At 59.5% G+C, this 27,945-nt stretch overlaps 1 protein-coding gene across 1 annotated transcript; it reads right to left on the bottom strand.

Annotated features, from left to right (window-relative positions):
• Positions 1-2: 2 nt before the first annotated feature.
• On the bottom strand, positions 3-27,231 carry PGBD5 (piggyBac transposable element derived 5). The gene is made up of 7 exons (XM_007664734.3): positions 26,655-27,231; positions 12,006-12,433; positions 10,317-10,451; positions 6,129-6,309; positions 4,795-4,992; positions 3,713-3,818; positions 3-2,648 (listed from the first exon to the last, which is right to left on the bottom strand). The coding sequence occupies exons 1-7, from the start codon at positions 27,148-27,150 to the stop codon at positions 2,453-2,455; spliced, it is 1,740 nt and encodes a 579-aa protein (XP_007662924.2). The 5' UTR covers positions 27,151-27,231; the 3' UTR covers positions 3-2,452.
• Between the last annotated feature and the right edge of the window lie 714 nt (positions 27,232-27,945).

Below are 27,945 nucleotides of genomic sequence, written 5' to 3'. Positions count from 1 at the left end.
ACGACGTTCTAGTCGACTGTATTTCAAAGTCGTTGACTGTAAACAAACTTTGTTGAAGAAACCCACAAGACGAGATCCGCGTGATATCATAAATCAAACTTCTCCGCCACACGACACGTTTCCGGACTCGGAATTTAGCTCACGGTGTACAAAATCTGTAAAAATTTATTGCAAGCGTGCCTGGTGTCAAACCGAAACTTCACCAAAAGTGCTTGATCTCAACGGTGTGGGAGGAGGCAGTGTGGGATGGAGCACGCGGCGGCGCGGGCACAGACTCGGGGTTAGGGGCGTCTCTCCGCGGCCCCGGACGGAACGAAGAAAGAAGCAAAAGTAGCACAAAAGGAAGACCCCCTCCCCACCCCTCCGGCAGGCGCCACCCTGATCCTGGCCCCGGGGGTGGGGCGGGCAGCCCGCGGCGGGGGGGGGGGGTCTCGGCCCCACGTGGCACCAGGTATGAGAGCTGCGCGTGGCTGGGAGGCCGGGGGAACCCGGGTCCGCTCGCATAGCTTTGGCAGGGAACGACGGCCTCTTCCTTCCTCTTGCTCTCGTTTCCAGAGTTGGGAAGCGGGCGGGGATGGGGGGCCAACCTGGGGTGGCCCACAGCCCCGGTCCCCGCGACCTGGCTTGGTTTTGGGCTCCGGTCGTCCCCGCCGGGTGGGCGTGCTCACGCTGCGCCTGCGTACGGCTCAGGCTCCAACGGAGCCCGTCCCGGCCTCGTCCCCGGGAGCCAGAAGGGGGCCGCCAGGCCTTCGCCCGTTAGGCACAGGTAGTGGGGCTCGCCCGCCCGCCCGCCCTGGCCGAGAGCAGCCCCGGGACCTGACGCTCAATCTCGGATCCGCCCCCCGCGGCTCGGCTCCCATCACCTCTGACCACCTGCTCCTTTAATGGCGGCAGCCTAACAACCAGACGGAATCCCTTCGACTGGGCTGTACCGTGTGTGCCCGGCCGCCGCCCGGGGTCCGATCCGCCCGTCGTCCGCCGCTGGCAGCCGGGGGTTTCCCTCCCTGAATCTGCTCGGCGGAAGGGCTGGGTCTCATCCGGGCTCTGCTCTTCTGAAAAGTAGCTGTTTTTCTGGTCCGGCGCTTGGCCCCGGCCCGCTCAATTGGACTCGCCGGGCCTGGCGCGGCGAGGAGCCAGAGGGCACCGGGGCCCGGCTCCCGCTGCCCGGGAGGATAAACCGGGCTAGGGGACGGGGGCGGCCGGAAGCTCGCTGAGCGCCGCTGCTGGCGGGGCCGACCCGGGAGATACCCCCCGACCCCTCCACCAGGGGTGCAACCGTTCTCATGGCCAATGCGGGGCTGACCCTGGGCTAAGGGAGGAATCTGTCCCCCCCAACACACACTCTCTCTCCCCTCCCACCCCACCAAGCCTGGAGCGCTGTTTCCCTCTGGAGAGGCCGCACCTGTGCCTCGGTTCGCCGACACACCGATGAAAGAGCTGCAGCGGCTGCTGCGAACATCCTACACTTGCCCTCCACCGCCGGGTCGGGGGCTGCGGCCCTGCCTCCGACCATTAAGGGTACGGGGGTGGGACGAGGCGGGCTCGGGGTTTCTCCTTTAAGGGGGGCAGGCGCCCTCTTTCGAGAAGCACACCAGCTGGGACCAAGCTGTAGTTTCCAGCAGCCGGTGGAAGGCAAGAGTTGCGGGGAGGGGGCCGGACCCACTCCCTCCTGCCCCGGAGGGCAACGGGGAAGATGTCGGGGCCCTCTCCCCCGCCCCCGGGGTTGGCATGGGGGAGGGGGGCCAGATCCCTTTCTCCTGCCCAGGGCCGTGTGGGCGACAGGAGCTTTGGAGAAGCAGCAGGAGGGAGGCGCCTGGGGAAGACATCCGCTCCCCAAGGTGCCAAGTGACAAGTAGAAGAGCCCGGAGAGACACAGGTCAAGTCCGCGGCCTGGTGCCACCAGGGACCGTCCCTGACTCCTACCCGTCAGGTGGACGGGAGCGGCTAGAGGCAGCGGTGCCTCGTTTGCCCTAAATGGGCAGCCCAGGCGCCCTGCCGCGTCGTCCCAGATGTGCTGCCCTGCCCCGACCCTGGTAGAAAGGCTCAATCTCTGGGGAGGCTGTGAAGGTCAGGGAGGCCACTGGCACCATGAACACCCCGGCGTCAACCCCCTCATCACGCCCGGTTGGTACCCAGCTTCACGTTCGCCCAGGGAAACTAACCGGCACAACCGCAGCAAAATGCCACGCTTTGGCGGCAAGGCCGCAGGGAGAGGGGGAGGGAGGCGCGGCGGCGGCGGGCGGCCGCGGGGCCCTCCTACCGTGGCCGCGGAGGCTCCTCCTCTCGAGTGCCAGCTGCGCTCCGGGCCCCGGCCTTCTCCCGTTGGGGTCCCCGCGGGCAGTGAGCACGGGCCTGGGGACCTCGGGGGCCGGGGGTAGGGGGTCCCCGGCTCCAGGCCACAGAGGCAGGTTCTGCTGCTCCTCCTCCGCGGCCGCCGGCTCGGGCCGCGGCATCAGTGGGCCGGGGAGCCGTCCTCCAAGCCCAGCAGCTCCCTGACCAGTCTCTCGCCGAACTGCGCCCGGCTGAAGCGCTGCACGTGATAAGCGTCGGACATTTTGTACAGGATGTAGGCGTTGTTGATGGCGATGCTGACGGCAAACCAGAACACCTGCTGCCACGTCTTGTTGGGTTTGTGGGAGATGAAATACCTGCGAGGGCACAGACCGGGCGGGATCAGCGGGAGCCGGCGGCCGGGCGGCCCCGCGGGCCGACCGATCGGCCGCCGGTCTCTGACCCCGGGCCTTTCCGGTCGGAACAGGAAGCAAGTGGAAAGAGTCGGTTTATGACCGGGGTCTGGACTTGGAGGGCCAGACCCGACTGCCACCCCCCGACTCATTTCTCTAAGAAACTAGGACTGGACACCCCCTACCCCACAAGCCTCGAAAATGCTAAATTCATTTCAGAAGGGAAAATTTCTGGATTTTGGGATTTACGAAGAACCCTCATTCAGTCACCATGCCTTGTGACCATGTGCAAGGAGTGGGCAGTGTCTCAGCTCTAGGAGACAGCCCACAGGTAGAGGATGGGGTTGGTTGGCAATGTGTGTGTGGGGGGTGCTCCTGAGCCCAGGGCCGTCCCTCCTCCCCACCCTGCACAGGGTTTCCAGGCCTGGTGGTCCAGGCTGTCGCTCTGTGAGTGTGAGGATTATTGCTCCCCTCGCTCCAGGATGGAGCCCCCAGCCCAAAGCCAAGGTGAAGCCCTGTTCGTTTGGGATGAGTACTCGAGTCCTGATAACTTGGATCAAACAAAGTTGGCTCGCCCTTCTGGGTGCTGACAAGAATCTTAGAGGAGCTGGGTCCTCGTCGCCCTCCTGGGCCCCAACTCTCATAGCCAGGAATGGACCACCCAACTCCCCCGACTCTCCCGCTCCATCCCCGACTCTCCCCCAGTAACCCGGCACAGATCATCCAACAGCCTTGACGGTCCTCCCCGGGCCTTCCATCCCGAACTCTCCCTGCGGTGACCCAGCGCAGACGCTCATCGGTGGAAATCCCCAAACCCCTCTGGACCTACTGGTGTTCCCGGCGCCAGGCAGATGTGGCCGCAAGTCTGAGTTCCCCACTCTAGAAGCCACGGGGTGGGTTCCTGCGGCTCTTGCTCCCCAAAATAGGACTTGAGGACGGTCGGGGTGTCAGAAGAGGAGAGACTTCCCTCCTCCGTGGCAGCCCCCACTCTCACGTCACCGGGACCGAGGTCTGACGCACTTACTTACTTGCTGTATTTGTCGTCGTATTTACAGATGTAGCTGAGGTGAGCCGCGAAAGCCTCTACTGCCAGCGGACATGGGATCTCGCCGCTTTTCCTTTTGATGATGACTCCTGCCCAGGGAAGGGAAAAGGTTAGAAAACTCCCCTCTCGGTGGGGTCATTGGTCTCCGGGAGGGCTCACGGGTCTTTAAAGGGGTCAGGGACTCTTTGGCGGGCAGGGCCCAGGCCCCGAGTTGGTGCTCGGAGGTAGGCAGGTGGGCCTAGGGGCCCCCGCGCCTCTCCTGCTTCCTGAAGGCCTCTTGGACTCGGGGACCCCGGCCCACGCCGTGGAGGTCGGCCCGGGTCTTCCTCCCATATAGCGCTTCCTCCTCATGGGGCACCGCTTCGCGACCTGCCCGCTCTAGAAGGGTGAGGGTGACAAGGGGGTGGGGACGGACTCTGGAGCTGCGTGACTGCATATAAGGACTCATGGGTGACTGTGACTTCTCTCCACCAGGCTCCGGGTCACTTGAGCTGTGCTTTGTCGCGGACTGTTTGCAGCCGGGCCCAACTCTGTGACCACAGGGCGCCGTGCCCGGAAGATGCCGCATCCGATTAGGTCAAGGGGAGCGTCGTGGCATCCGAACTCCAACTTGGGGTGGAGTTGGACAACGAGCTGCTGCCAAACTCTGCCGTTTCCTTCCAATCGTCTCCCTCTGGCCCTGGTGGAGTAGGATTCTGCCCCGGCGCTTGGTTCCGTGGAGCAGGGGAACATCTGTGGCCACGTGTTGCGTTTCCTCGGCCCTTGCTGGTACCCAACGTCCGTCTCTTTCGAACCTTCTGTGGAGCTCAGCCCTGCTGGGCCGGCAAAGCCCTCCGTCCACGCTTGCGTCTCGAAGCAGGGGAGGCTCCGAGCACGGTCGGCTGCACCAGAGTTTCCCGGATGGGCTTTCAGAGGCCTCGATGGGGCTCACAGTCGGCTGACTTGGGAAAGAGCCCCCTGAGATATGCTGAACGGACCCTGTCCCCCTCAGCTCAACGTCTGCCGCCCGCCGCGCCACCGCCCACCCACCCCCATCCTGCAACAGGGCCTGCCGGCACGACTCACCTCGCTGTGTCGGTGAGTAAGCGTTGGTGAGGAAGCGGAAGTGCCCCTTGTTGTACCAGCAGATCAGGGACATGTTCCCCTTCATCTTGATCCGGTACTGGCCCCGGGCCTGCGGGGCCTCGGGACTGTCCAACATGGACAGGGGCAGCCCCGTGCAGTCACTCTTCCTGGAGCTGAGCAGGCCACAGCAGTAGATCTCTGTGGGAGACAGCGGGCCCGGTGAGCCACGGCTGAGTGAGCCAAGAGGCATGGGGGAGGAGGCCGGAGGCCTCGTCCCGAGCAGGAAAGCCTCTGGACAACCCAGCTCTAGCCTGAGGTCCCAGCAAGCTGAGGTCTCTCCTAAGTCACATTCTGGTATCAACTACCCAATTCCCCCCTTGTGTCATCTCTCCCATCAGAGAGGTACGGAGTGAGGGAAGGGTGGGAAATTGGCCTAAGCGGCCAGGAAACTGAAGACCGAGAGCGTGAGAGCAGCGGAGGGGGGGTGAGGAAACAGAACCTCGAGGGGGAGTAGCAGGGAAGTACAAGGTGGGAGGGGCATGGCAAGGGCCAGGGAGTGGGGTGACCCAGCCCCTCCCATAGGACCAGGACTAGGGGGCAGAGACAGAGGGTGTGCAAGTGGTTGGAAGGAAAGAGGGTGGGGGCACATGGCAGATCACAAAAATGAGATGAGAGGGTCAGAGACATGAGGCAGAGGCAGTAAGGCACAGCCCATGGGACCACCGGGTAGAGGAGAGAGGGAGAGTGCCCACGAGTTCTTGTCCAGAGGGAGAAGGCAGAGTGAGGGAGGAACTGTGGTGTACGGTAGGGACAAAATGGCTGGGAGAGGAGAGGGGAAAGCGGAACACCCACAGGCTTTACGACCCTATCTAGAATTTCTACGAACGTCGGTTTCCTCCTCTAGAATGGAAGCTCCTTGTGGGCAGGGATCGTGTCTACCAACTCTGATGTACTGTAGTCTCCCAAGAACTTAGTCCAGTGCTCTGCACATAGTAAGTGCTCAATACATACCTTGGACTGATCGATCCCAGTCACCCTGTCAGTTTAATAAACGCAGCGGGGATGGGGGTGAGACAGGATCAGGAAACCCAGGCTTGCCTCTACCTCAGGCAGGAGTGCCCTCGTGTTTGTGTGTGAGTATGGGGGGGCGGACCGTGTGCGCCCGCCCACACGGCTCATCCCCCACCCCGGATGGCACCCTTTTCCCAGTAATTTGAGTCCCGGCCTGGCAGGGGATGAAAGGAGTACGGGGGACTTTGGCACCAGGGATGGTGAGGAGGAGAAGGCTACTTGCCCAGGCCAACCGCCCCGTGACCCCCTTGCCCAGCACACACCTTGCTTCTCAAACTCTTCGAACAGGGTCAGGCTGGTGATGCTGGGGCCCGTGAAGATGATGTAATTCTTGCCGGCCGCATTCTGGCAGAGGCTCTTGGCCACCAGGCTGTGGAGCTGCGGCTTGTTCTTCAGAGCGTCCAGCCCATCGGCGCCGGCGCCTTCCTTCAGGTGGACGTAGATCTTAACAAAGATATGCCCCCGGGGTGGCCCCAGGGAGCACCGTCAGCAGGGCAGTTGTGGCGCGGAAGCTCTGTTAGCTCCCACGGCTCCAGCCACCCCTTCCCTTGAGCTCTGGCCAAGTCACCCCTCGCCGGCCTTGTCCTATCCTGGGTCTCCTGAGCCTGAGAGCTTCTGTTTTTTTCTTTCAGATGGTATTTGTTAAGCACTTATTATGTGCCAGGCACCATACTAAGCGCTAGGGTGGATACCAACAAATCAGGTTGGACGCAGTCCCTGTCCCGCATGGGGCTCACGATCTTAATTGCCATTTTACAGATGAGGTACCTGAGGCACAGAGAAGTGAAGTGACTTGCCCAAGGTCACAGAGCGGACAGGGGCAGAGCCGGGATTAGAACCCATTACCTTCCGACTCCCAGGCCCGTGCTGTATCTACTATGCCATGCTGCTGGTAGGAGCCCAAATGAGAGACTGATGAGGAGGCGGTTTCATGGCTCTGGCAGCCTGGCCTGGCCGGGGATCTTGGAGAAGGACCCCCGGTCTGTGGCCGATCCTCTGTCGTTGGGGGGGGGCGGGGGGGGGGCGGTCAAACCGTCAGATGGGGGTGGGCAGCCACAGAGGAGGAGGAGGATATGCTTACTATGTCCTAGGCACTGACAAGATAATCAGGTCAGACACAGTCCCTGCCTCACATGTTGCTCACAGTTTAAAAGGGAGGAAAAACAGGTATCGGATCCCCATTTTCCAGACCATAAAACTGAGGCACAGAGGTGAAGTGACTTGCCCAAGGTCACACAGCAGGCAAGTGGCGAAAGCCAGTTTTGGAGCCCAGACCCGCTGGTTCCCAGGCCTCCACTCTACCCACTAAGCCACACCGCTTCTCACAGCAGAGACTGGGGAGCCCCGAAGCTGAAGCGCAGATGGGGGGAAGGAGGGAGGGAGGCAGAGCACACACGCACACACAGAGCCGGGAGAGCCGCCGGCAACCGCGTCCTCGCCACGTACAGCGCGGAGTCTGCCTCGAGGTCAGAAGGAGAACCCGGGCTCCGCTCTGCTGGCAAAGGTGTCACAGAGGCTCGACTGAAGGCACCCAAGGGGCCGTGGGGGGACGTCTCGGGGAGGGGGGGCAGTTTGCACAGGATGGCCTGGGTCCCGGCTGGGGAAATGACTCTGAACACTCCCTGTTCCTTTCTCTCCCCAGCTGGTCTAGCTCCTTGCTGTGGCACGGGGTTGCCATGGCACCGCCCCTTGCTCTGGCACCAGATCCCTCTGGCACAAGGTTGCTATGGCACGCAGTTGCTACGGCCCGACTTCTCGCTCTGGGAAGTGGTTACTAGGGCTACGGCAACCACCCTGCCTCCGCGACCAGGCCTGGGAGCGTACCGAGCTCGCACGCCGGCCACCTGCGACAAAGCAGCTGCTATTGCAACGTGCTCACTGGGGGGTGCTGGGTGGGGGTGGTGGAGCAAAGTGGGGAGGCGAGGGTGTGCACCCCTGCCTAGCCCCCTTGGCCAGTCTCGTGCTATGTATGCCTAGATCAGGGTGGCAAGCGGGACCTGGCTTCCGTAGGTGGGCTCGGAGCCCTGAAGGGTGACCATTAACTTTCTCTCCAACCCTTCCCTCCCCGCTCCCCCCGACACGCACGGCTCCGTGGGCAAGCGGCAGACAGCCTCCGGCCTCGACCCCATCTGGAGAGGGTGCTGCTTCAGGCCCGGACTGTGGGTCAGTAAGGTTGGAACGGACGCAAGGCTGCGGAGACCCTGAGCTGCCCGGATCCCGGGATTCTGCCGGGGCACCTAGTTCTGCCCCGTTTCTCCCTGAGGGTCCTGGTCTGGACGGTGTCTCTGAAGCGGACACACCTCCGGGACCGACTCCTTGAGGTGCATAATCTTCCTAACGGGCCCAACCGTCTCGGAAGGCAATCTCCCTCAGTTGCAGGACGCGACTCAAGGGAGAATCGGGGACAGACCGGAAGACCCAGGGGGAGTCACGGGTTGCAGCCCAGAGGCTCGGCATTTTGACACCTTGCTCTCTCCCAAAATGCGACTGATATCTCGCCACCAGTGGGTAGCTAAACCCTCCTGACGTTTCCTCGGCGTTCCCCAGCTCCGTCCCTTCCTCTCCATGCGAGCGTTTGGGTTCCTTCAGTGACTGTCCGGGAGAGACGACGGGCGAGGGGCCGTCGGGGGCGGTGTTGCCAGCGGCTACTTGTGGTGACGGTGCTGGTGACCGTGCGGTGCAGTGCACTGGCAGTGCAGTGGCGGCACCGGCGGCACTGCTGGTGACGGCGTGGGCGGCCACCGTACCGACGGCGGTGCCAGAATACGGACCCCGAATGTGGAGAGAGGGAGGGGGGGTCAGGTGTTTTGACGACCGGAGGAAATTCTGTTTTTGGGGTCCACGTGGGCGGTTCTGCCTGTGCAACTGCAGCAACAGCTTGCGAGCACACAGACAGTCTGGAGAGCAGTTGGACTGGGGAGCGGGAGAAGAGGGAGGGAGCGTTCAATTGGCAGCGTGAGCCCGACCACGGCTCTGGAGAGCAGCGGGGGAGAGCTGGGCGGGGTGGCGGGGCCCCAGGGACGTCGCCGGGAGCGGTTTGCCCGCCTCCTCGCTCCTGGGAGGGCCGGGGCCGCTCCGGGAAGACGAGGGCTGAGCAGCGGGAGGCCCGATCGAGGGGAAGAGTGGCCGCCGGCTGAGGGCCCGGGCGCTTCCGCCGGGGTGGACTGGCCGTGCCGTTGGAGTGGAAACAGGATGCTGGACACCGACCCGTGCTCCGGCCTCCACCTCTCCCCACCGAGAGCTGAGGGACCCTATTGTTTTCCTCGGGGAACCGCGTGACCCAACCTCTCCCCACTGTGGAACTAGGGGACCCGACCTCTCTCGCATCGGGAAGCAGGGGAAACACGGAAAGAGTTCTAGTGTTTTCTGTCCAGAGTCACTGGAGGACCCGACCGGGAACCAGGGGATCCAACCTCTCCCCCACTGGGAACCCGGGTAGTGGGGCAGGAGATAAGGTGGGAGTGACGAGCGGATGTCCCCCAGCGTTCTGAGCGCTCGGGCTTCGAGGTCTGGAACACCTTGGGACATCCGCTGAGAGCACGCATGAGTCCACAGATGCCAGACCAAGGGGGCAAGAGGAGAGACGGGAGCTGGAGGTGTCGGCCACTTTGGGACAGCGGAATATTTTTCCGCAACGGTCCCGAGGACAGGTAGTGCCAACGCACCGAAGCGGCACACCAAGATGCTTGGGATGTCAGAACGCTTTGCTGGCTTGCAACGCGAGGTGACACCGGGCAGAAGGCGGCCTGATTCAACCCCAACTAGCTAAAGCAAAGTCCCGTTGCCAGCCGGTCTGTCCCGTCTGGTATTTTACTTCCAGCCTCCGGCTGCTTCTTTCCCTCCGCCCGGCTTCGGGGCCAAGCTCCGTGGGTGGGCAGCGACACCCTCGTTCACCAGGACCCGGAAGAACAAAATAACATGAACAATTCAGGGAGGATCGGGCCCCCCACCCCGAGAATCGCTCGAGGTTTGGGATGTCCACAAAGTAGCACACATGAAATTACAACGTTCCACGGGGGACTGCGTCATGCGGCGCCGTGACATCACGGGCACCTTATTACCCGGAATCTGCCGGGAGCCACCCCCCGAGCCCCTGAACGGATGCCGTCCTTCGGCACCCCGGAGAGCCTCGCCATTGGGGTGTGAGAACAGGCGGAAGGCGTTCTACGTGTTTTTTGGCCAAACCCACTGGATGATCCCACTTCCGGGCCAGTGTGGATTCTGGCTGGCTTCACCTCCCCTCCCACCGGCCCCTGAGGGAGGCAGGGCTTTCGCCGCCTGAGGCTGAGCTGCGGCAGCCCTCGTGGGAGGCTCGGCAGGAAATGAGCCAGGAACGGCAGGCCGTCGCCGACGTATGCCCCGTTTCCCCTGGGCTGGCGCAGGGGTGGTGCGGTGGCGACCACGGGCACGTGGGTCGGGCCATCGGCACGCAGTCCGGCGACGGGACTCACCTGGCTGATGAAGCCCGTGGCGGAGCACTGTCGCACCCACAGGCTGAATTTCCGCTTTTTCCTCTTGCGCAGTTCCCGCTCTGTGCACGTGGCGATGAACACAGGGTCCTCGTCGATCAGGGGTTCGTGGAGCACCTGTCAGGAGACAGGTCGGAGGAGCAGACAGAACAGGGAATGGTGCCCTCTGGGCGCCAGGGTCGGGCTCTCCCGGCCTCCGGCCTCCCCCTTGCCAGAAGCTGGCCCTTTTGGGCGCAAAGCCCCTATCTCTTCCCTTCCCCTAGCAGAGGCCAATGGGGTTTGCTGGTGGTGGCGAGGGAGAGGGGAAGGAGGGCAGAACTGACCCAGGGCGGCCTCTTTCTCTCTCTCTCTGCTGTGGGCTGTTTTTCTCCTGCCTTCTCTGGGGCCACCAGGAGAGAAACAGAAGAGGCAGTGTGGTCTAGTGGATGGCTTATAGAATTGGAAGTCAGGAGACCCAGACTCTAGACCTCGCAATGCCCTTGGCCTTCTGGGGCAAGACTCTCAGCTGTAAAATGGGGAATCGGATACTTGCTCTTCTTCCCCCTTTGACTGCAAGCCCCCTGGGGGATGGGGACTGTGTCCACCCCACAGTTCAGCCCAATGCTCGGCACCTATTAAGTGCTGAATCAGTGCCATGGTAATGACAACCCGTTTCACTAGCACTTAGTGTAGAATTGGGTTCAGATTGACCTGGCTCCCACACCCAAAAATCAGTGGTTCAGGAAGAATGTCTGAGCTGTGAGCAACTCGAGGGACAGGGTCTGAGTCCAATTCCCATCTGTGTACTCTTTCCCTAGATGCCATAAAGTGCTCTGCACACAGTAAGCACTTTTAATAGATACTATGGCCGCTACTTTTTTTTCCCCCAACCACCTCTGGATGAAGGGGTTGTTCCTGAAAGCGGTCGCTGCTCCATTTGTCCCCACACACCGGGTACCTCAGCGGTCTCTGCTTCCCCTCTGCCCGTGCCCTCACCATCCTGTGTGTCCTCAACCCCCACGGGTCCACAGAAACTTTGAGCCGGCAGGCAGGGCAGAGCCATGGCTTCGTGGAGGGCCCACGTCCCCGGAAAGTTCACCACCCTCCCCCCTTTGCACTCTCATGTACAGATAGAGGTGGGCCTTCATTTTTATCTGTATATTCAACTTATTCACCTATTTGAACCTGATACTTCTTGTTAAACCTAACCAGACCATCCAGCGCACCTGACTCTCCATCCAGTAACCCAGCACAGACGGTCCAACACCCCGACTCTCCCCTCTCCAGCCCCGACACTCCACCAGTGAGTCAGTACAGGCCTCCCAATATAGCCGATTCTTCCCTCTCCATCCCCGACTCCCTCCGCGGTGAATTAGCCCGGGGTACCAGTCTGTGAAATGAACCCAACCCCTCGTGAGCCTGCTAATGTTTTCTGCCAGCTCAACCTCCTGTCGGCTTTTAGGCGGCAGGAACTCTGCCTCCAAGGAGTTCACGTGCTAAGTTAAGGGAAAAAAGATCTCCCTCCACGGAACTGCCCCCTACAAACGAGGAGGACAGTGCTGCGCACACAGTGCCGTTGGCCAAGTGGTGCCTGACGGCACTCGATGGGGCCAGGAGCCTCGGGCTCAGGATGTCCCTTCCTGAGACCAGCGGGGGGAGGGGGGCGGGGGGGGGGAAGGGTGACCCCCATACCTGTGTTTGGGAAGGTCTAAAGGCAGAGTCAAAGCCGTTCTGCAGAGAGTCCAGGAACGGCTGAATCTTGTAGAGGCCGTGGCTGGTCTGACTGGAGCGGAAGGCGACGACGTGGAAGTACTTGAGGATCTTCTCAAAGCGGGCCTGTGTCATGACCAGGGCGATGCTCTTGTTGCTATAGAAACCGCTGCTCCAGATGCTGAGGACCGACTCGCAGTGGTAGATGCTCGTGGAGATCACGTAGCCCAGAAAAGCCTTCATCTCGGGCAGGGTCACCTCAGCCCAGGCTCCGTCACTGCCAAACCGCTCCTGGAACTTCTTGGCGTACATGTTGGTCTGCACCGCCATGTTCTTGAGGACGTTGTCGGGGACGAAGAGCTGGAAGAAGTCCACGGCCCTGGCGTTGGGAGGCATTTTACGGGTAGGACCTGAAATGGAGAATGGAGGACACGGTCAGGAGCGGTCCTGTCTGGAGCCCGGAGCAGAGGCCGAAACCCTGGGCCCAAGTGAGATCTAGCCCTATGCCTGGCCGCCTTGAGTTTGGTCAAGCAAAAACTCTCCCCATTTCGAGGAAGACCAGAGTCCTAGCTGAGGCCCCATGCACCCTCAGTTGCAGTCGTTCTATGCCTGGGGATTGTGCCCTCGGAGGGGTGGGGGGGTGGGGGGGGCTATACAGAGGAGAAAGCCCTGGATCTGTGCCCAGCTTAGCGTGCCTGAGGAGCTTGTGCAGGCAACAGGGGCCAGGTATCCAGCTTAGGGTTAGAGGAGCATTCGACTGACTCTACCGCGTCGCGAAACAGAAAAAGGTTTGGAAAGGGGCCGAGCCCGGACCCTCTCTACCCATTTATGGGTCGTCACACGACCGGGGAGCCCTCCGGAGAGAGAGTTGGGGCGGCAGAGGCCTACGTACAGGGAGTCGGGGCTCAGCTGTGAGCTGTCTTGGAGCAGAAGCTTTTTCAAGATCATGAAACGGGAGGCAGGACCTCAAAGAATCGAGGCCACGGCCCCAAGAAGGCAGCCACCGGCGGTCACGGGCCAGAGAGAGTGTGGGAACCGGCATCGCACCCTTTGTCTCGCCACATCCGGACACGGGCCCACAATCTGACTATTGGCAGCCCTCTGGCAGAGGGCAGCCCCCCTGCAGCCTGAAATGCAGGTAGGCACAGTGCTCCAAGTGGTGCTAAACTCTGTTAGGAGGAAAGAAGGCCATCAATCAACGGTATTTATTGAGTGCTTACTGGGTGCGGAGGAAGCACCATACTAAATACCTGTCTCACCACCAACAGCCACTTGGGTCCCCTCTCTCCCCGACCTTGGCTATCTCTGGAAACGGCTGGGCCAATCAAGGGAATGAGAAAGCTCTCAGTGAGATGCCAGAGAAAGCTTTCCTCTTCAAATGAGGGATGCAGGCAGCCCAGGGCGTGAAGCGTGGAAAGGCCCTCAATCGATCAATCTATCAAAATATCATCCTATATTCAGTGAGCATTTACTGCGTGCCGAGCACTGTATTAAGCACTGCTTCCCTGCCCTCAAGGACCCCAGAGTTCCTCCAGCCACTGCCCTCCCTGGGGCTCGGTGGATGCGGACTTCTGCTCCTCCCCTGCCCCACTCACCCAGCCTCACCTGGGAAAGGTGAGGTTGGGGCTAGAGACAGTGCTGGTGAGAGGAGCTGGAATATTAGAGGGGTGAGGGGAGGGGCATAACGGGGCCTGGGGAATGAATGAGGGCTCTGCCCTTCCAAAATCAGGTTCCCCACCTCCCTTACCACCCTGGTAAGGGACTGCCCCATCCCTATCGAATGCTCACTTCTTAGTCTCGGACGGCTAGGGGGCTGCCCTGCCCCAGATCCCCACCAAACAGGGGCTTTGCCCTTGGGGTCTAGATATACCCAAATGAGATTTCCAACCCTTCCTGCCAGATGTGTGGCACCTGCCCAGACACCCAGTCTCACCACCAAATTCGAGAGAAGTTGGGCTTAGGATCCATTTCCCTTTTTAAAGGGCGATTATTCTGGGCAACGTAAGAGCCATCCTAAATTGCCCCACGGAACTGCAATGCGATTTCTCCCTGAACCCGACTAGGGCTTGGGGGAGGGGGCGTGGAGGAGCTATTAAAAATGGATACTTGCTCAGACAAAAAAAAAAAGAAAAAAGACAGATTTCAACTCTTCCACCTCCCCCACCTGAAACACTGCTACATTTCCCTATGCGCCCAGAGACCAGAAGCAATCCGCCAGAAAGGGAACTCGACCTTGTGCCTCTTCTTCTCCGAAGCACGAGGAGGTCTCTTCCGCCCCAGGGTTCAAGTCCCCGGGAGGGGGTGTCATTTGAAGTGTTGAAGCTGGGATGGGGCCAACCAGCTGCAATCTCAGGATTCAACTCCTCTCCCTATCTTGCCCTCCAGCTAGCTTTTCAGCCCATCCCCTCATACCCACCCATAATTGACTCCCACACTCCACTACCGAAGCACTGACTCATCCACATATCCATCTTTCCATTCTCCTCTTCCTCCTATCCGTAATTGATTTTTACCCTCAGTCTCTTCCTGAATCCCTTGAGCTTTTCTTCCACATTTCCTGGCCCTGCTCTTTTTCCTCTCCATCCGGTCGGCCGACAACCTGGTCCGAGCACTGGCGGCAGCTCAGCCTGACTCTCTGTCGGCCTCCTCCACTGACCTTCCTGCCTCCAACCTCTCTCCTCTCCCATCCATACTTGGTTTTGTTGGTCCAGATCACTTTCTAAAACACAGTGCAACACACGAGCTTACGGTCTAGCAGTGAACCAGAAAAGGATCCAACAATGATCCAGCGAGGGATTCAAGGACCAAGAACTGACACCGCGAGAGATCCAGGAACCCAGTCATGACCCAACGAGGTTCTCGGCAACAAACCAGCAAGGGACCCAGCAATGACCAAGCAAGAGACTCACTGAGCGACCAGAGGGACACAGGGGAGCAGGAAGAGCCATCTGCAGGAATCCTAATCCGGAGCTACTCCACTTGTGTGAGGTGGAAATGACCATCTCAGTGTGGCTCTTAACCTCTCACAATACTGCATGACCAAAAAAAAAGGTTTACGGGCTGGTAGGTGAGAAAGGGAGGCTGTAGGAACTAATCTAAAAGAAGGGAGCTCAAAATTCTGATGTCCAAAGAGAATCGGCCCTTCCTCGAGCCAGCACCACCTAAAAAATAAACAAAGCCTCTGTCTGTCTGTTTACAAACACCAAAGAAAAAGCTGCGGTTTGCAGTGGAGCAAAGAAGCCCACCCTGAACCCTTTGAATGAACCCAAATCTACCAAAAATAAAGCAACTAAAGGAACTGTGGTTATTCTCCTTGATCAAACAACTCTGGCACATAGTAAACCCTTAACAAATACCTTTAAAAAAACTTAACACCCCCCCCCCCCAACCAATGGTATTTATTGGGTGCTTACGATGTGTAAAACCCTGTATGAAGCACTTGGGAGAGTCCAATCTAGTAAATATATACGATCCCTACCCTCAAGGAGCTTGCAGTGACTGATTTGGAACTGCTTGAAAAATCTTTTCAATAGGGTGACTGGGCTTTTTCCTTTATTTTCTTAAACAGTATTTGTTAAGCACTTACCTATGTGCCAGGCACTGAACTAATCATATTGGACACAATCTATGTTCCATACGGGGCTCACTGTCTTAATCCTCATTTTACAGATGAGGAAACTGAGGCACCGAGAAGTGAAATGACTTGCCCAAGGCTACAGGGCCGGGATTGGAACCCAGATCCTTTCTGACTCCCAGACCCCTGCTCTATCCACTAGATCGTGCTGCCTCTCTACGGCAAAACTTCCATAGAGCAAATACCCACATTCCATGGTTCTCACTCCACAGAAGCTCCCTACCTTCACCAAGAAGCCCTCCCCGCATAATCGGAGACTCTACGCAGGTGGGGTGGACTCCGATCTGATTATCTCACACCTTCCCCGGTACCTTTCGGTGCTTGGTATACAGTGGGTGCTTAATAAATCCCATCGGTATTATTATTTGGTGTCAGCCCCAAAGCCACTCCTGTAATACTCTCAGTGACTATAGCCTTGTATACCGTGGAACTGGAGTTTAGCCATTTGTCTTTTTATAATCTTTCATATTTCAGAGGTGCTGTGTGGCCTAGTGGAAAGAGCATGGGCCTGAAAGTCGGAAGATCTCGGTTCTAATCCCAGCTCCACCGCTTGCCTGCTGGGTGACTTGGGGCAAGTCACTTGACTTGCCTGTTTCCTCATCTGTAAATGGGGGTTTCAACCCTGTTCTCCCTCCCACTTAGACAGTGAGCCCCATGTAGCGCTTAACAAGTACCACTAAAAAAACCACAACACCCCAAAAACCCCAAACCATGCCAGGACACAGGGACTGTGTCCAACCCAATTAACTTGCATTCATCCTAGTGCTTATATCAGTGCTTGACCCTTAATAAATACCATAACTGTTATTCTGTCCTTTAGGTTTTAGATCTCTCTCTTGTTTGTGTATTTGTGTTCTCTTCGTGGGGGAGAGCTTCTCCATTCGGTTTGGCTAGAGCTCACCCTGACAGAGAAACAGCAGAGCCTAGTGGAGAAAGCTGGGTGACTTTGGGGAGTCACTTCAGGTCCCAGGGCCTCACTTTCTCCTCTGTAAAATGGGGATGCTAATCCCTGCCGTTCCCTACCCCACCAACCCAGTCCTGCCCGGTGGCTCCTTCCACCCCACCAGGCAAGACTGAGGGTGTGGGGAGGGCTTTCCGGCCCCCAACTTCTCTCTCTCCTGCCGTCCCACCCCCCACCAACTGGAAAGCGAGCCTCGTCCCTAGAGTCCCTCTCACCAAAGAAAGTTTTATTCTGTCTGCTGGAGTCGGTTAGACGGAGACCCCGTCCGGATGCGGACCTGCTGCCCGCGCAGGCTTTACCGTTGACGGTGTCTCGGTGGAAGAGTGCCACTCAGCCTCAGGCGCGGACGCCGGGAACCCGCGGTCTACCTCGGCCTAATGGAGGTTCTGTTTCACACCTCTATGATGGCGGGACGGTGGGCTCTGGTTTCAGAGAGGTTGGGAGGTGGGGAGGGCAGAGGAGGCCCTCTCTGAGGCGAGAGGAGGGAGAGAGTTTCGGCCCTTTTCCAGAGCCCGACGAGACACAGCCTGACCTCCGGGTCCTCTGGAGTTCGATCCCTCTTGACGGCCGCCGGCTGGACAGAGCTAAACGTCGGGCTGCTGGGGGCGGGGCTCGGGCTGTGCCCAGCTGGGGGAGGCAGCAGGTGCGGGGCTGGTGGCCCTGGCCATTGCGGGATAGGGTACGGGGGGCCAGGTGGAGTGCAGGCCCAGCTGGCCGCCACGGCGGCTTTCGGGGAGCAAATCCACGGAATAACTTGTCCCCTGGTCCCCTTCACTGGACCCCTTTGATGGATTCTTACTAGACCCCTTCCCCGGCCCCACGTCAGGCGGGTGATGACAACCGTCTGGGAAGCTGGTCGCGGATAAACGCCTTCCCCCGAGCAAAGATCGGCTGAGTGTTTTGGATCTGTTTTTTAAAGGCCTCCTCCTGGCCAGTTCCAATCAGTGCCCAGGGACGCTGATGAACGCTTGCTAGGGGAAGTTCCACCTGGGGGAAGGGCGGCAGGTCAGTCGTCCAGACCCGGACCCCACGGGACCCGAATACAGGATGACGTCCGCTCGGCCCCGGAGGTCCCCGGTCAGCTAGTCGACGAGTCCCCGGGGCCGAACCTCCTCGCCGGCTCTGGGCAGCTGCCTAACTCTGGGGTCTGCGAAGGGGTAGGGGTCCTGGGATGCCGAAGGGAATGCCGACCTGACGAATCCTGCCCAGAGCCACCAGGAGCCCAGGCCCCGGGGGGCGGTGTTCCCTACACGGGCTGATCCCCACCCAGAGGGGCCCTGATGCCCGACCTAGTCCAACCCTTCACTGCCCAACAACCTACGACTGTCCCGTTCCTCTGGGGAAACCACCCTTCTCCCCTTCCCACCCTCAAAGAGTTGCAGGGGCTTAGACCGGGGCCTGCCCCACCCACCCCGGCGCCCGCATGCCTGCTCTGAGCCAGGAGGGGTTTGGTGTGAGCGGACAGTGACTGGCACCTGGTGACGGATGGGCTCGGCTCTGGCTGAATGATGCCACTAGGAGGGGGAAGGAAAGGAGAAAGAGAGACAGGGAGAGAGACAGAGAGAGAGAGCGAGAGAGAAAGAAAAGAGAGCACACAAACCACATTACATGTTTAAACTCAGCAGGACCATCAGGCACCAAAGCCGCTGCCAAGAACCAATGGATAAAAGCGGGAACAGAACCTGAAAAAGCTTCACTGGGTCCAGCCAAACCTGGCCACTCTCAGAGTCTCTCCTGCCTGGGCATTTGGTCACGGAAACCCGGGGTTATTTACGGCAAACATAAAACACCCTGTCCTCCTCGCAATCTCCCATCCAACTTCTTGCATCAAGGCTTCCTGCAGGCTGACTGAGGGCCGGATTACACGCTGGCCTACACACACGCATACAGAAGCATGCAGAGGGGCCTCGGGGCCAGGTGCCAGGGGGGCAGGATCTGGCCAAGGAAAAGCCGTGCCAGCTGCGTCAATGCGATCTGCAGCTCTCGCCCTCGCCCTCGCCACCTGGCTGGCTCCCCAGAGCTGCAGCCGATCCCAACCCGATCCCTCCATTTCCCAAGACGACCTGCTAGAGCTTGTTTTGTTCTTGACCTTCCCAGTGATGGCGGACTCTTGTCATTTTTATTTACCGGTCCTTACTTTTGGGCCAAGCACTGTACTGAGCACTGGAGTAGATACAAGATAATCAGGTCGGACAGGGTCCTGCTCCATACGAGGCTCACAGTCTAAGTAGGGGGGAGTAGGATTTAATCTCCATTTTACAGATGAGGAAACTGAGGAACAGAGAAGTTAAGTGACTTGACCACGGTCACAGAGCAGACAAGGAGCAGAGCCAGGGCTGCTAGCAGACTCTCACCACTGCCAACTGTCTTTCTGATAGGCGTACAGAAGGCTCTCCACCATCAGTCATTTGGAGGCTCATAAAAGTGACATACATTCGACATCAGAGCGGCAGCATAGCCTAAAAGATAGAGCACAGGCCTAGGAGTCAGAGGACCTGGGTTCTAAATCTGGCTCTGCCAACCGCTCACTGTATGACCTTGGGTAAGTCACTTAACTTCTCGGAACCTCAGTTTCCTCAATTGCAAAATAGGGATTAAACACCTGTTCTGCCCCTGGCGTGACAGGAATTCTGGGAGACCTAATTAACTTGCACCTACCCCAGTGCCTAGAACAGCGGTTGACGCATAGTAAGTGCTTAACACACACCATAAAAAATAAAAATAAAGAAATTCTAATCCCGACTCTGCCACCTATCTGCTGTCTGTCGTCGGGCAAGTCACTTCTTTGTGCCTCAGTTATCTCATCTGTAAAATGGGGATTAATAATGTGAGCCCCATGTAGGACAAGGACTGTGTCCAACCTGATTAGTTTGTATCTACCCCAGCTCTTAGTACTGTGCCTGGCACATAGTAAGAGCTTAACGGATACCATTAAAAAAGATACACACCCACACCCACCCACCCACACCCACCCCCGGCTCTTTTTCAAGGGGGATAAAGTTCCAATCGGTCGTCTGAAAACGCATCTTGGGGAAAGTCCTTCCTGATAGCTCATCAGACAGGCCCCAGAGCAGGTGATAATAATGTTAATAATAATGTTGGTATTTGTTAAGCGCTTACTATGTGCCGAGCACTGTTCTAAGCGCTGGGGTAGACATAGGGGAATCAGGTTGTCCCACGTGGGGCTCACAGTCTTCATCCCCATTTTACAGATGAGGGAACTGAGGCACAGAGAAGTTAAGTGACTTGCCCACAGCCACACAGCCAAGTGGCAGAGCTGGGATTCGAACTCATGAGCCCTGACTCCAAAGCCCGTGCTCTTTCCACTGCGCCACGCTGCTTCTCCGAGGTGCTTACGAGAAGTGGGACCACATCTCGGGGACAACTTTCCCCTTTGGGAAGATAAAGTCTTTCTCCTCCTCATCTTTTTAGTTTTTAAGAGCTAGTTAGGCCTTCTCTCAGGTTGGTCTTTAACCTGACTGTTTTGGAAACCTAATTGTTCTAACCACCATTTCCTTCCTCAGGGTTTCGGACTAAGACGCTGCTCTGTGGACAGTGAAACCTCATTTAAAACAAATGCCTTTCCAGAATCTAAAGTGAACCTCCCACGGGTCCCCGGTTGCAGGAGCGTACCACAGAATTGAAAACCCTCTCAAAACGTCCCAAGTGGGTCTGAGGACACACCGTGATTTGTTCGGGTGACAGAGCTTGTCTTGGGTCACAGTCACCATCTCACGTGTGCCTCCCTTCATGCCCGTCCTTGCCTAAAACAGCTAAAAAAGTAGGACTCCCATTCCCCACTGAGAAGTAGTGAGGTCCAGTGGCAAAAGCTCAGGCCTGGGAGTCAGAGGACGTGAGTTCTAATCCTGGCTCTGCCACCTTTCTGCTGAGAGACCCTGGTTAGGTTACTTCACTTCTCTGGGCCTGTTTCCTCATCTGTAAAATGGGAATAATAATAATAATAATGTTGGTATTTGTTAAGCGCTTACTATGTGCCGAGCACTGTTCTAAGCGCTGGGGTAGATACAGGGTAATCAGGTTGTCCCACATGAGGCTCACAGTTAATCCCCATTTTACAGATGAGGTAACTGAGGCACAGAGAAGTTAAGTGACTTGGTCACACAGCTGACAAGTGGTATACCTAGTCTCCCTTCCCCTTAGCCTTTGAGCCCCATTTGAGACAGGGAATATGTCCCACCTGATTGACTATCCCGTGACTACCCAACACTTGGTATGGTGGCGCATGACACAAGTGCTTAACAAAGGCCATAATTGTCATCATCATTATTATCGTTGTTGTCATTTCCAAATGAGGCTAAACGGTGCTCAGACCCTAGCGTCCTGTCCTGTCCTGACTGCCCAGGAAACAGGCGAGCAGGAGCGATCTCGGTCTCGGTTCGCCAACGTTATTTCCCTCCACGCCAGGGGGAACGCTGGTTTTGAAATCTGGAGCCGGGCAACACAAAACGTTTCCTAGATACTGTATTAGATTTTCAATCACACTTCCCACAAATCTCTCCCTTCACAAGTCATTTTCGAATTCGGCTCTCTACACCACCCCTGCCAAACGGAGGGTTTCCCAGTTTTATGCCGAACTCAGATAACAGAGTCTCCGGCCGCGGACATCGGACGAGCCTCGGTCCGGGCACGGAAATAAAGGGGCCAAGAACTTAGACAGAGTAACAGGTACTCCGGTGCTTGTGATTTGAGCGGCATCGCTCACGCTCTCTTGTCCCTACAGGGCAGGCAGGTGCAACGGGCAAGGAGACAAACAGAAGAGGATGTGCGACGCCATCACTGGGTCAGACCCCTGGTCTATCTAGCCCAGGATTCTGCCTCCAACAGGAGCTTGGAAGAGCCACACAATGGTTCTTTCCCTCCAGTGATCCAGCACGAAGCATCCAACACCCGACTCTCCCATCTCCATCCTTGACTCTCTCCCCCGAGACCCAGCAAGGACCATCCAACACCCCTGACTCTCTCCCCTGCCTTTGGACTCTCTGGCTCACTGATCCCATGGTCCCCAAAGTGTTCTGTTTGGACCCTTCCCCAAAGCAGCTGCTCAAATTCTCTGTCTGCAAAACTGGAATGAGCAGCCTCCGAGAGCCTGGAGTGGATCCCAAAGGGCTCCGGGGAATGATGATTCACTCTCCCAAAGGCCCTCTGCAGAACCAGTGAATGACTACGGAGATGAAGAGGCTCTGAGCTCCTACAGAGGTCCCAGAAATAGCCAGGCAGATGGGATTCTGGGCAGGAGGGTGGCCTCGGGCCATTTGACGGGCACATCAGTTTGCATCATCCTCAGGCGGTGCCTGATCTGAGGGAACACGCTGGGATATTGGGGAGGGAGCGGTCCCGCGTAACCCAGGGAGAGAGGCTCGGGCTGGCGCCCGAGAGGGAGCGCAAGGAAAGAGAGTGGGCTCGAGAGAGCAGGATCTTACGTGCCCGAGAGCTGGAGCCCGTTCGGCTCGTTTGGAGCGGGGAAGGGATTTCAGAGAAACCACAGCCCCCATTCCCAACCCCAGGGCTGAAGGCGGAGCGTGGGAGGAGTCCATCTGGACGCCCAGATTATGGAGGCAGCTGGCTCCCTGGGAGAGGGGGTTGTGTGTATGTGCTTGCGTGCATGTGTCTGTGTGTCTCATTTTGCGAAGGAAAAGAGAGAGGGAGGAGGGGCAGAGAACTAGTCTTAATAGCACAGAAATGGTCCTCTGTGTCTCCCTTTCTCCCCCTTTTCTCCCTGTGATTCCTAGACAGCGGGCCTGGCCGTGGGGCCCTGTTCCCGGCTCACATCCAGTCAGGCTCCGGTGGCGGACTACAGTCGCCGCCTGCCCGGCCCCCCGTTCCTGGCAGAGGCCCAGCGGGTTGACTGATTTTCGGCCACCTTCATCCAGAGAGCCCTCCGTCCTGCACCACTTGGGACGGTCCCGACCCACGGTTGCAGGGAGGACCTGGGCGCACTCTGAAATTACAGGGGAAAGCCAGGGACGGCCACCAGGCAGGGTTTACTCACTCACAGCACAGCACTAAAAAGCTGATCACGTCAGATGGCTCGGAAGAGCCGGGAGCCGAGGCCGGCTACTACTCCCGGAAAACTCCCGGCACGAGCCTGCAGGCCCAGGAGGCTGAAGGCTCCAGCTGCCGAAAGGCCGCCTGCTGCGGCTGTCGCCGCCTCCACCGTCGTCATCGGCAGAGAGATTACAATTCTATTTAAATAGTCCCATGAGGGGAGAAATCCTACCTCCCCTGTAGGGCTTGGGAAGGGGAAGGAGAGAGAGAGAGATAAAGAAAGGAGAGAGAGGAGGCAGAGAGGAGAGATGTCTGTTGTTGTCAGAGAGACTTTCCTAGTCTGATTTGGGTGACAGCCATTCAGTCAATCGGTAATATCTGTTGAGCGCATACTCTGTACAGAGCACTGTACTAGGCCCTTGATAGAGTGAAATCGAGTTAATAAGACACCATGTAGGAGTTTACATCTATCTTACAATTTTATAACTCTTCCCTCCACAAACAAAGCAAAACTCTTATCGAGCTTCTGATTTTTTTCTAAGAAGGAAAACCCTTCCAATGTGGTGAGCACCGTGCAGTTAAAGCCTCTTCTCTTTTCCCCTCCGACCACCCCCCGGCACCCAAGTGGTCCTCGGCGGCCGCCCCGCCGACCCCACCAGTCCGCCGGCCCCCACATCCGCTCCCCGTGGCCGCCGGAGGCCTGCTCGCTTCTGGCTTCGGGGAGAGATGTCAGGGCTTGAGGAAACACCGTGCACGGGCTGGACCCCGAAATGGGCCCGCCCCAGCACCCCGAGAACCGCAGCTACTGAGAAGGTCCCTACATCTAGCAGAGTCTACCTTTGGTAATCTGATTTTTGCAGAGAAGTCCTGGCGGAATGGGTGACCGCAAGACCTGAAATGCTAAGGTGGGATGAAGGGGGAGGCGCGCCGGCCTGAATTCTTGGCAAGCTTCCAGAAATACCGAATGGTGTCTGCGTTTAGTTTCCGCTTGCGACTCCGGCATCAAAGCCCCGGACGCGGCTAACGCTTGCAAACCCGGCACGGACCCCGGGGTGCTGCTGTCCGCCTCCTGACGACCGTGGCCGCCGCAATTAGCTCATCACCCGGCCGGAAGGCGGTGCCTCTCCCGAGTACTCCCTGCCACCTCGGACTTCCCCTCTGCTTCTGCGGAAGGGGGAATTTCTGAATTTCCCTGAGTAAGCCTTCCACCTCGTTCTCTCATCCGAGAGGTCCGAGAGGCAAGGGGGCAGAACACAGAGGTAATTCGTCTTAAATCCTATGTGGCTCGAAGGAGTGAGGGTCACTCAATCGGCGGGCCAAGAGATGCGACGCAATTAATCCATCGCTCCTTCAGCAACGGCGAGTGTCCCGGACGCTAACGATGTTGATCCCCACGGGCTCCTAAAGAGGGGGCGGGATTTACTGTCATTCCTGTCGGAGGCAGGACTCGATGGTGAGATTTTGGAAGCGGCCCCAGCCTCTGACAGTGCTGTGCTCGCTCGTTTCGAAAGGTTGCGTTTCACCTAGGGGTGCCGCTTCCCCAAGTCCCCCTCTGCACCACCTGGACCTCCAAACGCCCACTCGCTGGTCACACTGTTATTCTTACTAAACTCCAGCACTGGGGGGCCATTTCTTTACACGGGCGCCTGCCTCCCCCTCTAGACTGTGAGCTCGGAACCTGTCTATTGCTATACCGTCCTCTCCTAAGCGCTCGGTACAGTGCTCCGCACACGGCAGGTGCTCAATACGGTTAAATGAAGTTTCTAGTGCTCTTCCGGTTTTTCTAACCATCACGCCCGACGCACGCATCGCCTCACGCACGCCCAGGCAGGGGTGAATCTGCAGGCTGCACAGTACCTCAAAGCCGCCCGAATTTAGAGCGGAAAGAGTCGACGCGGGAGGAGGGCTCGCTGCATCCCCACGCCCCAGTTTGGGGCAGACCGGCCCTGGAAGGTTGCCCAGCCCCGACGGTATCTTGGGGGGCGGGGGGCAGCCGCCTCCCTCCAAGGCCCGGAAAGCTCTCCAAAGGGGTGGAGCCACGCACCGCAAAGTGACTTTGGAAATATTGGTTCTCCGTCATCTTAAGCGTAAGAGCGTGAGCTACCCCGCTGCTGGGTGTGCAGAGAGAGGGCCGAGCCCCGTCGCCAGCGGGACTGCAGAGCCGAGCTGGCCGCGATTTAGCAAGCTCGGGCTGCATTCACTCCCCCAGTGGTTTGCGACCCTTTTTTCCTAACCCCGCCCCCCCCACACCCGAGAGTCGAACGGTTGGCATCGATAAACCATCTCCTTCCGTAGCAGAGGGCTGGGTAAAGGGCTTGAGGCGGGACTGCCAGCCTAGTAAGCACCCGGGCTCTCGAAAACACAGTCCTTGGGGGGGGCGTCGTGGGCAAGGAACGTGTCTACCAGCTCTACCGTACTGTCTTCTCCCAGGCGCTCAGTACAGTGCTCCGCACACAGTAAGCGCTCCGTCGATGGATTGACAGCACCTTCTTGGGAGGGCCTCGTGGTGCTCGGATGAGGACGGCACCATACCGAGTTAGAGCTCAACCAGTCCCGAGCCCCTCCTCCCGCCTCAGTTCACCGGGACCGGCGGGTCTGTGGCACCTGCACAACGGCCCGAGGAAAACCGGACGACCAGGGTGCGGAGCAGGGTCTTTAAGAGTCAGATCCTGACCTGGCGCCCAAAGGGGGGCACGTCACTCTCGTTCCCCGAAACACGGCAATCAAAAGCCACGGCGATCTTGTTGCGAGCCTGTCGTGCCCAACGGGCAGCGAGGGCCGGTGACCTCTCGTAGGCGAAGGGCGCCCCGAGGCCCTGCCCCACGGACGGCTCCTCCGGGGGGGGGGGGGGGGGCATCCGACCTCGTCGCCCCCGCTCCAACCCAACACCGTCACCCTCCCCCTTCCCCAAGCGGGGTCCCGGCCCGCAGCCACGTGAGAAGAGGCACCTATCTGTCTCCAGCCCCGAACGGTGTTCGGCACATAGTAAGCGCTTCACAAATACCATCATCATCATCATCATTACAAGGAGCGTGGCTTAGAGGAAGGAGCCCGGGCTTGGGAGTCAGGGGTCGTGGGTTCTAATCCCCGCTCCGCCACTTATCTGCCGTGTGCCCCCGGACAAGTCGCTTCACTTCTCTGGGCCTCAGTTCCCTCACCTGTAAAACGGGGGTGAAGACGGTGAGCCCTACGTGGGACTACCCGATGACCTTGTATCTACCCCCGTGCTTGGCACATAGCAAGCGCTTAACAGATACCAACAGTATTCACTTTTCTGTACCTCGGTCACCTCATCTGTAAAAAGGGGGATTTAAAGGAAAAAAAGGGAGCCCCAGGTGGACCAATCTGACTACCCTGCATCGACCGCAGCGTTTAGAACGGTGCTCGGCACCCAGTAAGCCCCTAACAGAGACTGTTATTATTACTGTCATTAAAACGACACCCTCGGAGGCCTGTTAAAGTCTGAGCCCGTCACTGGGCGGGGATCGTCTCTGTCGCCCAACTGTCCGTACCAAGCGCTTAGTCCGGTGCTCTGCCCATAGTCAGCGCTCAATAAATGCGATTGAATGAATGAATCAAAGTCGAAGCCCCGGGGTGGGGGTGGGGGGGGGTCCCTACTAGAAGGGTTGGGTCACGCCCCGGCGTGGCTCCGCGGCAAGAGCCCGGGCTGGGGCGTCAGCGGTCGTGGGTTCTGATCCCGCTTCCACCTGCCGGCCGGGTGACCTTGGGCCAGTCCATTCATTCACTAGCGTTCACCGCCCGCCGACTCCGTGCCGAGCACCGGCCTAAGCGCTCGGGATGCACGACGGGGCCACGGAGCGTGAGCCTCCCCGCCTTCGCCTCTCTGGGCCTCGGTGATCTCCTCTGTCAAATGGGATAAGGAGGCCGGGAGCCCCACGGGGGCCACCCCGGTGACCTTCTGCGTCCCCCCACCCCCCCGGCGCTTCGGGCAGTGCTGGGCACAGGGCAAGCGCTTTAGGAGGGTGGCGATGACGATCCCGACATGAGGATGGTGGTGATGGTGGATTACCGCTGGTCTCCTCGAAGCGGGGGGGAGGGGCATCGGTCAGGGCCTGGGTCCAGCCGCCGCGGCGCTCCTCGTCCGCCTCCTCGACGTCCTCCTCCTCCTCCTCCTCCTCCATGGGCCCGGGAGGAGGCGGCGACGATCGCTGCTGTTGCTGCGGACGCCCGACAGCCGCCGCCCTGGGGACCCCGGGCCCCCCTCCTCCTCCTCCTCCTCCTCCTCCTCCTCCTGCCGCATCGGTGGGCAGGCGGTGTCCTTTCTGGCGGCCGAGGTCTCCCGTCGCCCCGGGGTCCGGCGCCTCGTCGTCGTCGTCGGAGGAGGAGGCGGAGCGGGAGTCGGCGGAGGTGCTGTAGAAGGGGTTCCCGCCGCTGTCCGGGCCCGACTCGCCGAAGACGTCGTCCGAGATCTGCAGGCTCTCGTAGCGGGAGCGGGCGGCCTCCAGCAGGGACAGGGCCTTCTTCCGCGGGGCGGCGGGGGGGCCTCCGGCCTCGGCCTCCGCCATGGTCCCCGGAGGCAGGGAGGCAGGCAGGCAGGCAGGCAGGCCGCCCGGCCGGCGCCCCGCCGCTCTCAGGACCGCTCGCCCAACCCACGCGCACGCGCGCGCCTCCCGCCTTCGCGCGCGCCTCCCCCGCGCGCCCCGGGGGCGGGGCCTCCCTCCCCCTCTCGACCAATCGAAGCGCCCGGAATCGCCTCCCCCCGCCACCCCCGGGCGGGGCCGCGTGACGGGCGGCGCGCGGGGGCTCCGACGCGGGGCCGGACCCGCCCTCCCCCCGCACCCCGCAGGAGAGCCCGGCCCAGCCTTTCCCCCTCACGACAACCCCGCGAGGCGCCTCCCGGCGGTTGTTAGCCCCCCCCCCTTTCCCCCTCACGACGCCCCGCGAGGAGTGGGGAGCCGCCCGGCGGTTATTAGGCCCCCCTTCCCTCGCCCGACGCCCCATGAAGCGGGGGGCGCCGCCCGGCCGTTACTAGACTCCCCGTCCCCCTCACGTCGCTCCGCGAGGAGGGGGGCGCTGCCCCGCGGTTGTTAGGCCCCCTTTTCCCCTCACGACGCTCCGCGAGGGCGAGGACGCCGCCCGGCCGTTGCCAGGCTCCCCTTTTCCCCTCACAACGTCCGATGGGGCGCGGGGGGCCGCCCGGCGGTTGCCAGGCCCCCCCCTTTCCCCTCACAACGCCCGATGGGGCGCGGGGGGTCGCCCGGCGGTTGCCAGGCCCCCCTTTCCCCTCACAACGCCCGATGGGGCGCGGGGGGCCGCCCGGCGGTTGCCAGGCCCCCCCTTTCCCCTCACAACGCCCGATG

Source organism: Ornithorhynchus anatinus, chromosome 19 (assembly GCF_004115215.2).
Source record: "Ornithorhynchus anatinus isolate Pmale09 chromosome 19, mOrnAna1.pri.v4, whole genome shotgun sequence".
NCBI classification, from domain to species: domain Eukaryota; kingdom Metazoa; phylum Chordata; class Mammalia; order Monotremata; family Ornithorhynchidae; genus Ornithorhynchus; species Ornithorhynchus anatinus.
Note: the sequence above shows the minus strand (reverse complement) of the source record. Positions and strands in the feature narration are given on the sequence as shown.

Excerpts from the sequence above, each read along its gene's own strand:
- PGBD5 (XM_007664734.3), bottom strand. The coding sequence starts at position 27,150 with ATGGCGGAGGCCGAGGCCGGAGGCCCCCCCGCCGCCCCGCGGAAGAAG. Across the intron at positions 10,452-12,005 it reads TTAGACCTTCCCAAACACAG|GTGCTCCACGAACCCCTGAT; the intron begins GTATGGGGGTCA and ends GTCTCCTGACAG. Across the intron at positions 2,649-3,712 it reads TACGACGACAAATACAGCAA|GTATTTCATCTCCCACAAAC; the intron begins GTAAGTAAGTGC and ends GTGCCCTCGCAG.